Source organism: Rhinatrema bivittatum, chromosome 8 (assembly GCF_901001135.1).
Source record: "Rhinatrema bivittatum chromosome 8, aRhiBiv1.1, whole genome shotgun sequence".
Lineage (NCBI taxonomy): Eukaryota > Metazoa > Chordata > Amphibia > Gymnophiona > Rhinatrematidae > Rhinatrema > Rhinatrema bivittatum.
This window is the reverse complement of record NC_042622.1, coordinates 78063034-78075760: the sequence shown is the minus strand read 5'-3', so window position 1 is coordinate 78075760 and position 12727 is coordinate 78063034. Positions and strand designations below refer to the sequence as shown.

The 12727-nt window shown below is 41.6% G+C and overlaps 1 protein-coding gene across 1 annotated transcript in view; it reads left to right on the top strand.

Annotated features, from left to right (window-relative positions):
- Positions 1–9159, top strand: part of DNM1 (dynamin 1) — a 111432-nt gene extending 102273 nt beyond the window's left edge. Inside the window, 1 exon segment of the mRNA XM_029612867.1 lies at positions 8681–9159. Coding sequence (XP_029468727.1) covers positions 8681–8750 — 70 coding nt within the window. The 3' untranslated portion in view covers positions 8751–9159.
- Positions 9160–12727: the final 3568 nt, after the last annotated feature.

Genomic DNA, 12727 nt, shown 5'->3' with positions numbered 1-12727 from the left:
AAACATTTTGCCGGGAGACATAGTTGTGGCTGCAATGCTTTAAATCAATTGGACAAATTTTTAGAAGAAAAATATATAATTGAGTATAACAAATTATTGAGCCAGAAGCTGATTATCATATTTCGGGTCAGGCATGAATTTATTTTTCTGCTGCAGAATCACACAGGGTGTTTTCACATTCCTCTGGATTTTCATTTAGAGGGCTGTTAGGCAGCCAGAAAGAAGCTGAACACAATAGACCTCTAACATGATTCTGTATGACTGTCCCCTTGTCCAGCTCAGAAAATGACAGCTTTAATCTTTCTTTGATAAAGAATAAAGTAAAACTCATATGTTCAGTACTGCCACCACTCTTGCTGGCCTAGCATGTGTGGTCTTTTGGAAAACCAAGAATGTGCTCATGGTAACGCTTCCTGACCAATTAAAACATACACAGAGGGCCATCAAGGGGACTGTGATGTATCGGGTCATAGTCCCTCTGCCAGTTCTAGTCTGGACTGCAGTGCCCTGCACATCTCTGCTTGTGCACAATCAGTTGGAAGGCACGAGTGGAGGCAGGAACAACCACGGCCACCATCACAATTCAAGACTCCTACTTACAATCGTCCAGCTTGTGACTGGTATTCTTGAGAGATGAAACATACAAAATCTTTTTTGCTAAGAGCTGCCCACAGGTATTACATTTCACAACAACATGGATAATTTGACCGCCTTTTTCTAGAAACTGCAGCCCTCACAGAGAAGAGGTTTCAAATAGAAGGTGGCTTATAGCCCATGACACTCAGCCTCCTAAATACCTTTACAGAACTATAGGATGAGCCTAAGGTCACCTGCATACTAATGTGATGGTGAGTCCGTTCACAGAGTGAAAAGGAAGGAAACCGAAGGGAGAGGATAAGGTGGGAGGAAGAAAAACAACTTGGAAGCTTATGTGCAAATGTTTGTAGTCAAAACAAAAATCGTTTAGCTAGAAGCCACCAATATAGAAAAGGTTATTGAGGTGGCTGCAGTTACAGACTTGTGGCTCAGTAGTAATCAGGGCAGGGCCATTACCATGTTAGGATATATCATTTTTAGAAGAAAAGAAGTAGCAGCTTTATATCTCACAGACAAAAAGAAAAAATCATTATGATCTCAAGTAAGGCAGGCTCACCTCAGTTACTATGCATTGTCTTGAAGAAACCTAAGGTGTAATATATTAGCCACCATCGCATAAGAACAGCTAGGCTGGGTTAGATCAAGGGTCTATCGAGCCTAGCATCCTGCCGCCGCCCGTGGCCAGTTCAGCAGTGGATCCCAAAGAATAGTTGTATTTTATGTTGCCCATTCACAGAGGTAGGCAGTGGCCACCTGGCTAATATTTATGTATGGAATTTTCTTCTAAGAACTTGTCCAAACCTTTTAAAATGTAGTTATATTAGATGCCTTGACCACATCCTCTGGCAACAAATGCCATAGCTTAATTGTGTGTTGAGTGAAAAAATACTCTCTCTCTCGCTTGTTTTATATCTGCTACCCATTAGTTTCATGGAGTGGGCCCTAGTGCTTGTACTCTATGAAAGACTGTCTCCTATTTATCTGTCCCACCCCACTCATGTTTTTATAAACATCTGATGTATTCCCTCTCAATTTCTCTTCTGCACATTGAAGAGCCCTATCCTGATCAGCCTTTCTTCAGAAGGGAGCCATTCCATTACCTTTATCATTTTTGTTGTCCTTCTCTCTATGTATTCTAGCTCCGCTACATCTTTTTTTGAGCTGGGGTGACCAGAACTGAATGCAATTCCTAACATTCTGTTTGCTGAGGATTTCACTGTATTGTCCTGTTCCTGCATGGTAATTTCTAATTCAGAACCCAGCATTGTGGACCTATAGCTTGGATTATTTTTTCCTAGATGCATAATGTGGACACATTAGATTTCATCTGCCATTTAGATGCCCAGTTCTCAAGGCTTGCAAGCTCCTTCTAAAGTTCCTTTAGTCTGCTTATGCTTTAACTATTTTGAATATTTTTGTGCATCTGCAAACTTGATCACCTCACTTATTGCTCTCTTTTCCAAATCATTATTGAAACAGTTAAACATTAGTCTCAGAACAGATTCCTGAAGCACTCCATTATTCATCTCTTTCTATTGGAAAAACTGACCATTTTAGTCCTATTCTGTTTCCTATCTTTTAAACAGTTACATATCCACAGTAACATCTTGTCTCCTATTCCATGACTGTTTGGTTTCCATTCTTAAGAGGGACTTTATCAAATGCCTTCTGAAAAATCCAAATATACTGTATTGACTGGCTCACCTATTCTCCACAAGAAAATTCATGACCTGCCATTGCTAATGCATTCATCTGTTTAGCAATTTTGTTCTTAGCAATAGCTTCTACCATTTTCCATGAAATAGATGTCAGGCTCATCTCTGGAGCCTTTTTTTTTTTCAATGCACAGCGGCAGATGGGAATGATAAATTACAGATTACCAGTAACAGGTCTGCAGTTTTGTATTTGAGTTTCTTTGGAATCCTGGGGTGAATACGAGCAGTGATTTGCTACAATTTAGTTTTTCAATTTGCTCTGACACCTCATCAAGATTTTCATTGATTTGTTTCAGGGCCTCCAAATCACCACCTACAAAAAAATGGCTCTGGGGTGGGTTTGTCCCCCAACATCCTCCACAATAAAGACCAAACCAAAAAATTAATTGAGATGAGATCTGCTATGGCTGGCTCTTCTGGCATCACCCCCCTTACCCCTGCTCATCTAATGGCCAAACTGATTCTTTTGCAGGTTTCCCATTTTTAAATGCACTTGAAATATGTTCCAGTTTTTATCCCCATGTCAAGTTTCGCCTCAGATTCTCTCCAACTATTTTATTGGTGTTTACATCTAGCTAACCAGTGTTCATGCACCTTCCTATGGTCCTGGTTAGGTCCTTGAGAAGAGGTAGATAGGGACATGATTGTAGCCATCCAAAGGATAGCATGCAGAGAAGAGGTGTTGTTACTAGGGAACTAGTAAGCTACCAGATATAGATTGGAGTTTGCCAATTACTGGATCAATTAGAAACAGAATACTAGAAAACAAGAAGTCTCTCGGGTGAGAAGCTCACACATGGCAAAAGGAGAAAGTATCATAAAAGTTATGAGTAAGAGTCCGCCTACGATCCAATGATGACTGTACCATATGGATCAATGCAAAAACTGGACCAGAAGAAGGGATGTAGACTTCAGAGAGACAGGCAAACAAGAACATAAATACTGATGGCACAGTAACAGGCGCAAGGAAATTGAAGAGATACAGCAATAAAGAAGTTGTAAAATGGCAACAAATCATTGTGTTTTGCATGTTAGCAGGGAGAAGAAAATGGGGCAACAAAGAAGTAGGAGAAGAAATAAGGCAAAAATCTAGCATTCAGAAAAAAAACGACAGGAGTAAAAGGACATCAAAATTGCCAGCAGGAACAAAGAGATAGGAAGGGAAGATAAGCAAAGGTTTAAATAGAGGAGTATACTGGGGGATTACACTTTCTTGAGATAGCCAAGGAAAGAGAGGAAAAATTAAAAGGGAATAGTAAGAATTAAAGGGGAGAACATGTTTAGAGGGGAAGATTGGAAGAAAGAAAATATGCAGAGCAGGTGATAGATGGGAGGTAAAAGACAAGGACTGTGGGGAGCTGCATTATCAGTTACTAAGAAGTAGGGATGTGCAGGAATATATTTTTCATTTCGTTTGTGGGGGTTGTTTCATTCTTTTTCCATTTCATTTTGTTTGATTTTAGTATTTGCTATTATAGTGTGGATCTAAACCGAACCCCAGCTGTCATTTTTTAAACGTATTTGGTTTATTACCTTTTGTTTTGAACAAGCAATTCACCAAAACAGGTACAATATATTGAAATGGCAGCATCCAATCCAAGACTATTAGCAGCTTAACAGTTCTAGTAAGGACTAAACTTGGAATAAAACAATGATGACCCCTAATAAATAGGCCCCCTGCCTATTTATTTCTCCCACCACCCACAGGCCAACCAGATTCTTTCCCATATGCTGTGGACCCCCTGAATTCCCCCTCAATATACTTGAAACCAGGTAACACATCCCTCCCCAAATACCTGAAAACAGATTTAAAAAAAAAAAAAAAGAACCTTGGGGACAGGAGCAATCCAGTGCCATATTCTTGGATGCAAAATTTCTAAAGGTTGGCGCCATTGTGAGAAATGGCACCAGTGGAGCAGGAGTGACTGGGAATCAGGGGGTTGTGTTATCCAGTTTCATGTATGCTAAGGGGGAGTTTGCAAGGGGGTACCTTATTAACAATAGCAGCCAGTTTTTTATTAAATGGTAGCAGCATGAAACAAAACACACAATGACATTTCATTTGTTTTTCTTTCATTTTGAAAAGAAAACAAAAAGTGTCATTGACATTTCCTATTTTGTTTCAAATGGCAGCATCTCTACTAAGAAGATAGTATTAAAGATACAGGCCCAACTGAAAATCAACGCCACTCTGGGACCTGCTGAGATATATCCCAGAATACTGGAGGATCTAAAGCCAGTATTGACTTTACAGCTGTTTAGCTTAACACTTGAGAAAGGAGCAGTTCCAAGAGAAGAGCAGATGTAGAACACAGAGGAAGTACAGCATCAGGGTTGGGGAAAGTAATAGAAATATTACCGAAGGATCTTTAATGCCTTAAAACCAGTGGATTACAGGATCCTCGTCAAGAAATGTATTAAGTTAGTCCAATAAAAAAGGAATCGCCTTATGTCATTTTTGTATATTTATTGACCTTTATGTCTCATAAAGGGAAGATGCTGACTTGCAAACTTTATTGTATTCTCTGATGAGACAAAACTAGAGTAGATTATCAGGGCTACAATAAATGTGGCTGATCTGGAATTCAGTAAAGCTTTTGACACTTTTCCTGGGGAGCAAGCTCGCCAATCTAGGAGTCAGAAGAAAAACTATAAACTGACTGAGAAACTAGTTGGAGTAGGGAGACGGGATAGAAATGCATAAATAAATAAATAAAAGTGGCAATCAGAATGGTCCACTCTGATGAAGGGAAAGTGAGCAGCAGAGTGCCATGGCACAACTAACAGTGTTAATTTTAGTCCTGGTCAGGGATTTTCTATGGCAAAGGGTTAGAAGGGAAACTGTGTATGTTTACAGAAGAAATGAATATATGCAAGAATAGACATTCCAGGGAGAATGGATAAGATGATTTTCAAAAAGTGGGAAGAATGGTTTGGCAACTGTCCTTTAATTTAGAAATATTAAAAATCATGCATTTAGAAAGTAGAAATTCAAGCACCAAATACTATTTTGGAGAAGAAGAAATAGCACTCACCAAACAGGACAGAGATATGGGTGTCAGCATTTCTGATGATCTCATAATAGCCTGTCAGCTTTCCCGGCTGCTTTGTTGCACTAACAATATACTTGGGCACATAGAAAAGGTTAGCACTAGTAGAACAAGGGAAGTAACTATGTTTACTTTTGGAGACCACATTAAAAAAAACTATTTGAGATGGAAGAGACAATTCAAAAGAAAGCCCCTAAAATCTGAAAAGCAGAATATAAATAAAAAATTAAATACAAAAATTAAAATAAAATAGTGCATGGTCTGCACCCTAAATCCATTCAGACTCTTAATGAAGCATAACCAATAGAACAAAAGTGCTGATAGTTGACAAGACATCATCAGGAGGCCATACCTCCCAAAAAATATAGGGGTAGATTTTAAAAAAGAGCGCGATCGCGTACTTTTGTTCGCACGTATCTTATAAAATCCTGGATCGGCGCGCGCAAGGCTGCTGATTTTGGGCAGCCTGTGCGCGCCGAGCCGCGCAGCCTGCCTCCGTTCCTGCCGAGGCCACTCCGAAATCAGAGCGGCCTCGGAGGGAACTTTCTTTCGCCCTCCCCTCACCTTCCCCTCCCTTCCCCTACCTAACCCACCCCCCCGGCCCTATCTAAACCCCCCCCCCCTTACCTTTGTCCCTCGATTTACGCCTGCTAGAAGCAGACGTAAATCTACGCGCGCCGTCATCTGACCCAGGGGTTGTTCTGGAGGCCTCGACCACGCCCCCGGGCCGGCGCCACGCCCCCGGTCCCACCCCAAAACACCACACCCCACCCCAGAAACGCCACATCATTCGGCCCCGCCCCGACACACCCCCTTAAAAAAAACCCCGGGACTTGTGCGCGTCCTGGGGCTCTGCGCGCGCCAGCAGCCTATGCAAAATAAGCGCGCGAGGGCCCTGCTCGCGTAAATCCGGGCGGATTTACGCGAGCAGGGCATTTAAAATCCGCCCGATAGAGTAGAGGTGATCCAGAAAAAGGTTATCAAAATAGTCCAGAGTCTACACCAAAAGCCCTATTAATTGATATTGAAGCTTATTTAGGAAAGATAGTGTATAAAGTTTTTAAAATAAATGAATACCCTAAGATAGGAGAGAAAAGGAATATGATATAGACATTTAAGTATACATAATGCACAATAAACAAAGAAGAACATAAGACTTAAATTAAATTAACTCAGGAATCCAATGTTCCCTGGAAGATGCATGTGAGCAGCCACACAGCATTCCCTCAGCTGCGGTGCATGCTGCAAACCTTGCTGCCCAGCCCACCTGCCAACAGCTAGCAAGTTTTTATGGGGAATAGAACTGCAAGGGGGACTGGCCCTCTCTCCCACCTAATGTTTCCTGCAGGCCGGCAGGAACCCATCCTTCCACTGCTGCCTAACGCTCTATGCTATGCTGTGCTGGCAGGCAGCACCTGAAGCCAGCACAGCCAGGAAATACCAAACTATAAATTTTGAGAATGCCCATGGTGCCAGTACAGAACGTAGGCCATCAGTAGCAGAGGGATGCAACCTGCTACTTAGATTGGCTGAGGAAGGACTGCTGAAGGGAAGAGGCAGAAAAGTGGAAGGAAGAGAAGGGGAGATTATAGGAACCAAAACGGGCAGAATTCAAGCATTCATGGGATAGACCTAAAGGGAGCTTTGTGGCAGGCCAAAGAGTACTAAGAGAATTCTTCCCAAAAAAGTACACTATATATTAAAATTCTGCAGACTATTTGTTCAGATAACACAATAACAAACACTTCATTTGAGTAATAATTAATTTATAATGCAATACAGAAAAAAGTTATTATTCAGAGGCAAAATTTTAATTTATTTTTTTTTGTGTAGAATTTTCCCATCATAAGGCCTGGCCACTCCAGATTGTTCTCATGCTGCCCCAGGCTCAACAACCTTCTCCAGCTCTCTCCTTATGGCTAGAATCCTTTCCCCACATTTGATCTTTTTTTTTTACCTGCTGCTCCCCCACCATGTTGACCTCTCTCCAATCCTTTCTCTCTGCCTCACCAAGCTGACCCCCACAGGTTCAAGACCTTCTTTTCCTCAGTTTTCTCTCCCCACCTCCCAGCAAGATCCCCCAGCTTTCTCTCCTATCTTCCCTCATGCTTGATCCCTCCCCAGCAATCTGTTTTCCCCACTCCATTCTCTCCCTTCATCCCAGCAAGACCCCCTAGCTGTCTCTCCCTCCCCCCCCCCAGCTTGACTCCTGGGGGAGCAGAGAGAAAGTTCTCCCTTCCTTAGTTCTCTCACCCCCAATCCCAGCAAGACCCCTTCTAACTTTGGCACTCTCTATAGCAAGAACCCCATCTCACTCTTACCTTACCCCAAGCTCACTGTCTCCCTCTCATGTTCAGGCTCCACTGGATCCCCCACTGCACCTTTTTTGGGTCATGCAAGCCAAGACCAATACTACTTATCTCTTCTGGGCTGTGTGGGCCAACGCCGACTCTCCCAACTCTTTTCTAGGCTAGCCCACCACTGTTCCTGTCTCTCTTCCAGCTGAGGCCAATTCAACTCCTTCCTGTCTTTCGGCCTTTGCAGGCCTCCACTGCTTTTGCTTCCTGGCTCCTATGCCACATTCTGTGGGCAAATGCAGAATTCTACATGAGAGAATTCTGTACAAGCACAACACAATTCCTCCAGGATAAAAGCAGGAGAAGAGCACAGGTTATAAAATCTATGGCAGCTCACTGGGTAGGCATAAATGGACACATGGATGGATCAAGTAGCTCTCAACTGTCAACATCCATTTACTAGGAGGAATTTGACAATCCCCTTTAAAGCAGTACAGCAGCGTTCCTTTGTCAGGGCCCATGTTCAGACTCTACCATATACTGCTTATCAGAGGTAGCCAGATATGCTGCATGTGGGGTATAATTTACATCTGTTTAAGGCACAGCTGAGCCCCTCATTGGTGGGAGGGCTCAGGAACATTACTAGCTTCCAAGCAACCAGTCAGGAAAAGTTTATTTAGTAATACAATTTATGGCTTGCAATCCTGTTCACTAAATACAGAACAGAACTTTATTACTGTTCACCTGCAACAAGCTGAATAAAAATGTACTGACTTGTCACATGCCTGTCTCCAGCCAATCAGGAGCCAGGAAATATTTCACATCTGTTCCCATGATAAAGAGTAGATTCTGGAAACAGTAACTATGCTGGGATTATGATTTCGGCCTTGGTTAAGACACATTCTCCTGCTGACAGAGCGTCTCAGGGTGGGCTCATGGCATACATCCCATGCAGTTGTGTGTTCTGAAAGATGCTAATGACTGTGTGTGTTTTGTTTGTTTCTGTGCTTTTCCACAACAGGAAGGCCCCTGCCTCACCAACTCGACCCACCATAATCCGAGCAGCTGATTCGTCCCTCTTAGATTTATAAGCTGAGGCCTGTAGCCAGCTGGTGACGAGTGCTGTGCCCAGTGTCCATGGCTGCACCATCTCTCTCCACCCACTACTGTAGCTCATGGTGTACATTCATCCTGTCACTCCAGCCCACACCCCCACCCTCCCCAACACACACATTCTGCTGTCGTTGACACTAGCTGTAGTGGTGACTTGTCTTGTTTGTGCAGTACTAGGCCACAATGTGATCTTTAAGGAAACATGCTTGGAGGGACAGTCATCACGCTGGCAGCTCTCCATGCGCTTACTTAAACCTGCTTGCAGATCTCAGCTGTATTATGTGAATAGTAGAAGGGGTTTTTTTTTTGCTGTAGTAGGTTGACCAAGGCAGAATCACAAAAAAAAAAAAAAAAAATCTACTAAATGAGATGTTAACAAAGAAAGATGAAATGTTTGCTAGGATTTTAAGTTGCTACAAAATATTCTTGGGAACTGTGCAATTTATACGCAAGGGTTGTAAAAGCTCCTGTAGGAATAGAAATGTATCTTAAGTGTACTTGGAAAGTATCAGGAATATGCAAATTCTAATTGCTCAGAGCCCTGCAGGACCCATGGGCTGCTGCACTGAGGCCTCTGCTGGTAAGATGGCTCATGACACTGTCTGGAGCTGACGGTATAAAAGGGCATGTGTCACTCTCCACTTCAGGAATTCTCTCGTTTACAGACTGTTTGGGAACATGGCTGCATACCCTCTACCTTACATATTCAAGTTACTGGAAAACAATGCTGGGGGGGGGGGGGTTATTTATCAATTCTAGTCTTTTGGTGCACAATTTGCATGGATAGGGTTACTAACTACTACCTGGAAAACATCTACCAATTATCACTTGTGATTAGAGGATTTTATATGCAAAACAGATATAATTATGAATCTTCTGAAACCAAAATCATTATTCATGCTGGAGTTTTCAAGCTGTCTAAACTCTGACTTAAACTTTTCCCTCTTTCCTGTGACCTTTTTTTCTCTTGAACAAAAATGTGCTTTTCCTGTCCCGCTTTAACAAAAGCACTTAAAAGCTTAAGCTTTGTTTCTTTTCTTATTCAACTGATATTTTAGCGCTTTATTTCCTCTCTTCCTTTTGTCTTTCTTTGACTTCCAGCAGACCTAGCAAGGTCAGTCCTTCCCGGCCAGAGAGTCCAAAGCCTCCATATGACATGTAAGCCTCCTTGCTGACTCTTGCCTGCCTCCTAGCTGTATGTCTTGAACTGGTCTAAGTTACATCACACACTTTGTTCTGTTGTATGTAGTTGTGATACACACATATCAAGATGCAAGTTCTAGTGAAGCTGTTGCCCTCCCCTTTATGTAAGGAAGTATTCAAGTATATGGTAGTAACAAATAATACATATATATGTACATATATATATGAGATCTAAAATGCGTGTGTCCAGAACTTTCAAGCCATTGTGCTTCCATGTGGAGTTTGGTTAAACATGAGTAGAAAAACCATCAAGATACTGAGAAATGTTGGGAGTTTACAAGCTGGTGGTTTACACCTCTACTGTGTGCAGATGGATCATTATGAGAAGTCTGAGTGCTGGTTATTAGCTGTAATATGTCACATTATCTGTTGGATGAATAAAATACATTTCTGTATAAGGACTCTCAAACGCTAATAAAGCTCTGTGTGTGCTTCTTTAATCGAATCCGCATTTTGCCTTTGTGCCGTCTTCTTACTTCTAACAGGCAGCTACTTCTTCCTAATTCAACCATATTGCCTTAATGCAGCGATTTATTTTTGGGTTCTTCCATCACAAAGAAAGTTTTAAAAGTTCTGCTTGGAAATCTGTAGATATGCAAATATCTGAGGCATCTTTTGTAATAGCCTAAGATATTCCCCTTTACTAACAAAGGTTCTAAAATTTCTACATTAATGTGCCACATCTGCTGCCATTTAAAATATAAAAGAAGAAATTTAATTTGACCTGATAATTTCCTGTCCTTGAATACTACCATATCAGTCCAGACAAATGGGTTATGCTTCCCTGCCAGTAGGTAGACAGATAACTACACATTATTTGTGACATCAGTTACAGTATATGAGCTAATGCAGTAGTAAACCGCGTCAGTATACCTTTGTCAAAGCTAATCAACTGATCAATTATCAGAACAGCAAACAAGTAATAACTTATATAATTAACTTTTTTAAAAATAGGAACTATTCCAAGGCCTTGGGAAGGGAAGGGGCTAACAGGTCCTGCTCCCTTCTGTTCTTCCAAAGAATAAACCACTATAATTTCTGTATTTTTGGCAGCCTAGACAAACCTGAGTGGGTCCTGGACTAGTGTGGCAGGTTTTAAGGAAAGGAACTTATTAGCTAAGATTACATTTCTCCTTCCTTATCATCCTGCCATATCAGCCCAAATAAGTGGGATGTAGCCTAGCTACCCTCATACTGGGTGGAAGGAGGTTTTGGCTGCTCTCAAGAGGTAGCATCATTCCTAGCCCAAGCAGTAATGCTTTGTAAAGAACCCTAGAACAAAGTTGTGACCTTGCAAATATCTTCTGGAGAGTCCACCTTAGAATCTGCCTGCATTTTCATTGAATGTGCTCTTGGCCCCTTCTGGAACTTGTAGTCATTGATCAATGTTCGCTGCACCAATAATTTTCATAATCTATCTTCATAGACTATAGAAGAATTAGAATCTTATGAGGCCCACTAAACAGGACAGTCTGTCCAACTTTCAAAAAGAATTGGTCACTTTAAGGTATCTCAGAATGGTTCTATCATGTACATCTGATTTATGTAGATTTCTATTCTCACCCTTATATTCCTTCAATTTTAACATCTGTAAGATGAAAACCTAAGACTGCATTAGGTAAAAAGAAGGGCACAGGATGAATCACTACATTTTTCTCTGACACCAGTAAATGTGGATCTCTGCAAGACAGATTCTGTAACCGAGATGCGTTTCACTGAACAGATTACCACCTGAAATACATTCTTCAAGGACAAATCCCTGAGAGTTGCCTGTGTGATAGGCTCAGAGAGAGTTCTTGCTACAGCTCTCAAAACTAGGTTAAGATCTCAAGAAGGTACCACTAGATGAAACTGAAGTCTGAGTTGTTTTACACTTTTAAAATAGCAAACCGTGTCCAAAAATGCTGCTACTGAAAAAGCTTGAATTTTTCCCTTATAATACAAGACCACTACCTGAACCTTCAGGGAACTGAAAATGCCCTTTTTCTAAGCCATTTTGTAGGAAAGATAAATGGAATAGATGTACTGAAAGGGGAAGATGCCTGTTGCTGATATCAGTCATCAAACATCCTTAAGAGACCCTTATTTTCAGTTTTTTATTTTATTTTGCCTGAGAAATTGGAGAAAATTGAGTTTTCTACTCATTTATTTCCTGTGTGTTATATCAGTCACTTCTCCACTGACCTTTGTTATAACATTGAAATTCCCAGACAAAATAAGATAATAAAATGAAGGTCACTAAACATGCTCCAGACCCACACACATGCTAAAGAAGTGGACTGCTTCCTAGCCCTTAACATGGTCACAATCTCTGCATTCAATAGACCTCACCTGAGTAAGTAAGCCCTTTCAATGGCCAGACCATAAGCGAGAACTCAGCTGGGTTTTTCATGAAGATCAGGTCCTGTCGTAACAGGTCTTTGTTGGCATCTGTAGAGCTTTCTCCACTCTGCGCTACATCAGACTGGTGTACTAGTTTCCTTGCCCAATCCAGGGCTACTGTTAGAACGAAGGAGGGATCATCTTTTATTCTTAGCACTCTTCCTATGAGCGGCCATGGAAGAAACACAAACGAGGAGGATGTCCGGCCATGGCTGAATAAGGATATCTATTCCCATAGAGCCGCCTTCTTTTCTGCAACTGAAAAACCTCCCTCGTTTGCCATGAGATCCAAATACAGGGCTCCCCAATTGTTGTTCACTAACTAGAAGGCCATCTCGCTCAATTCCCATTGCCTTGAGAATAGGAATTA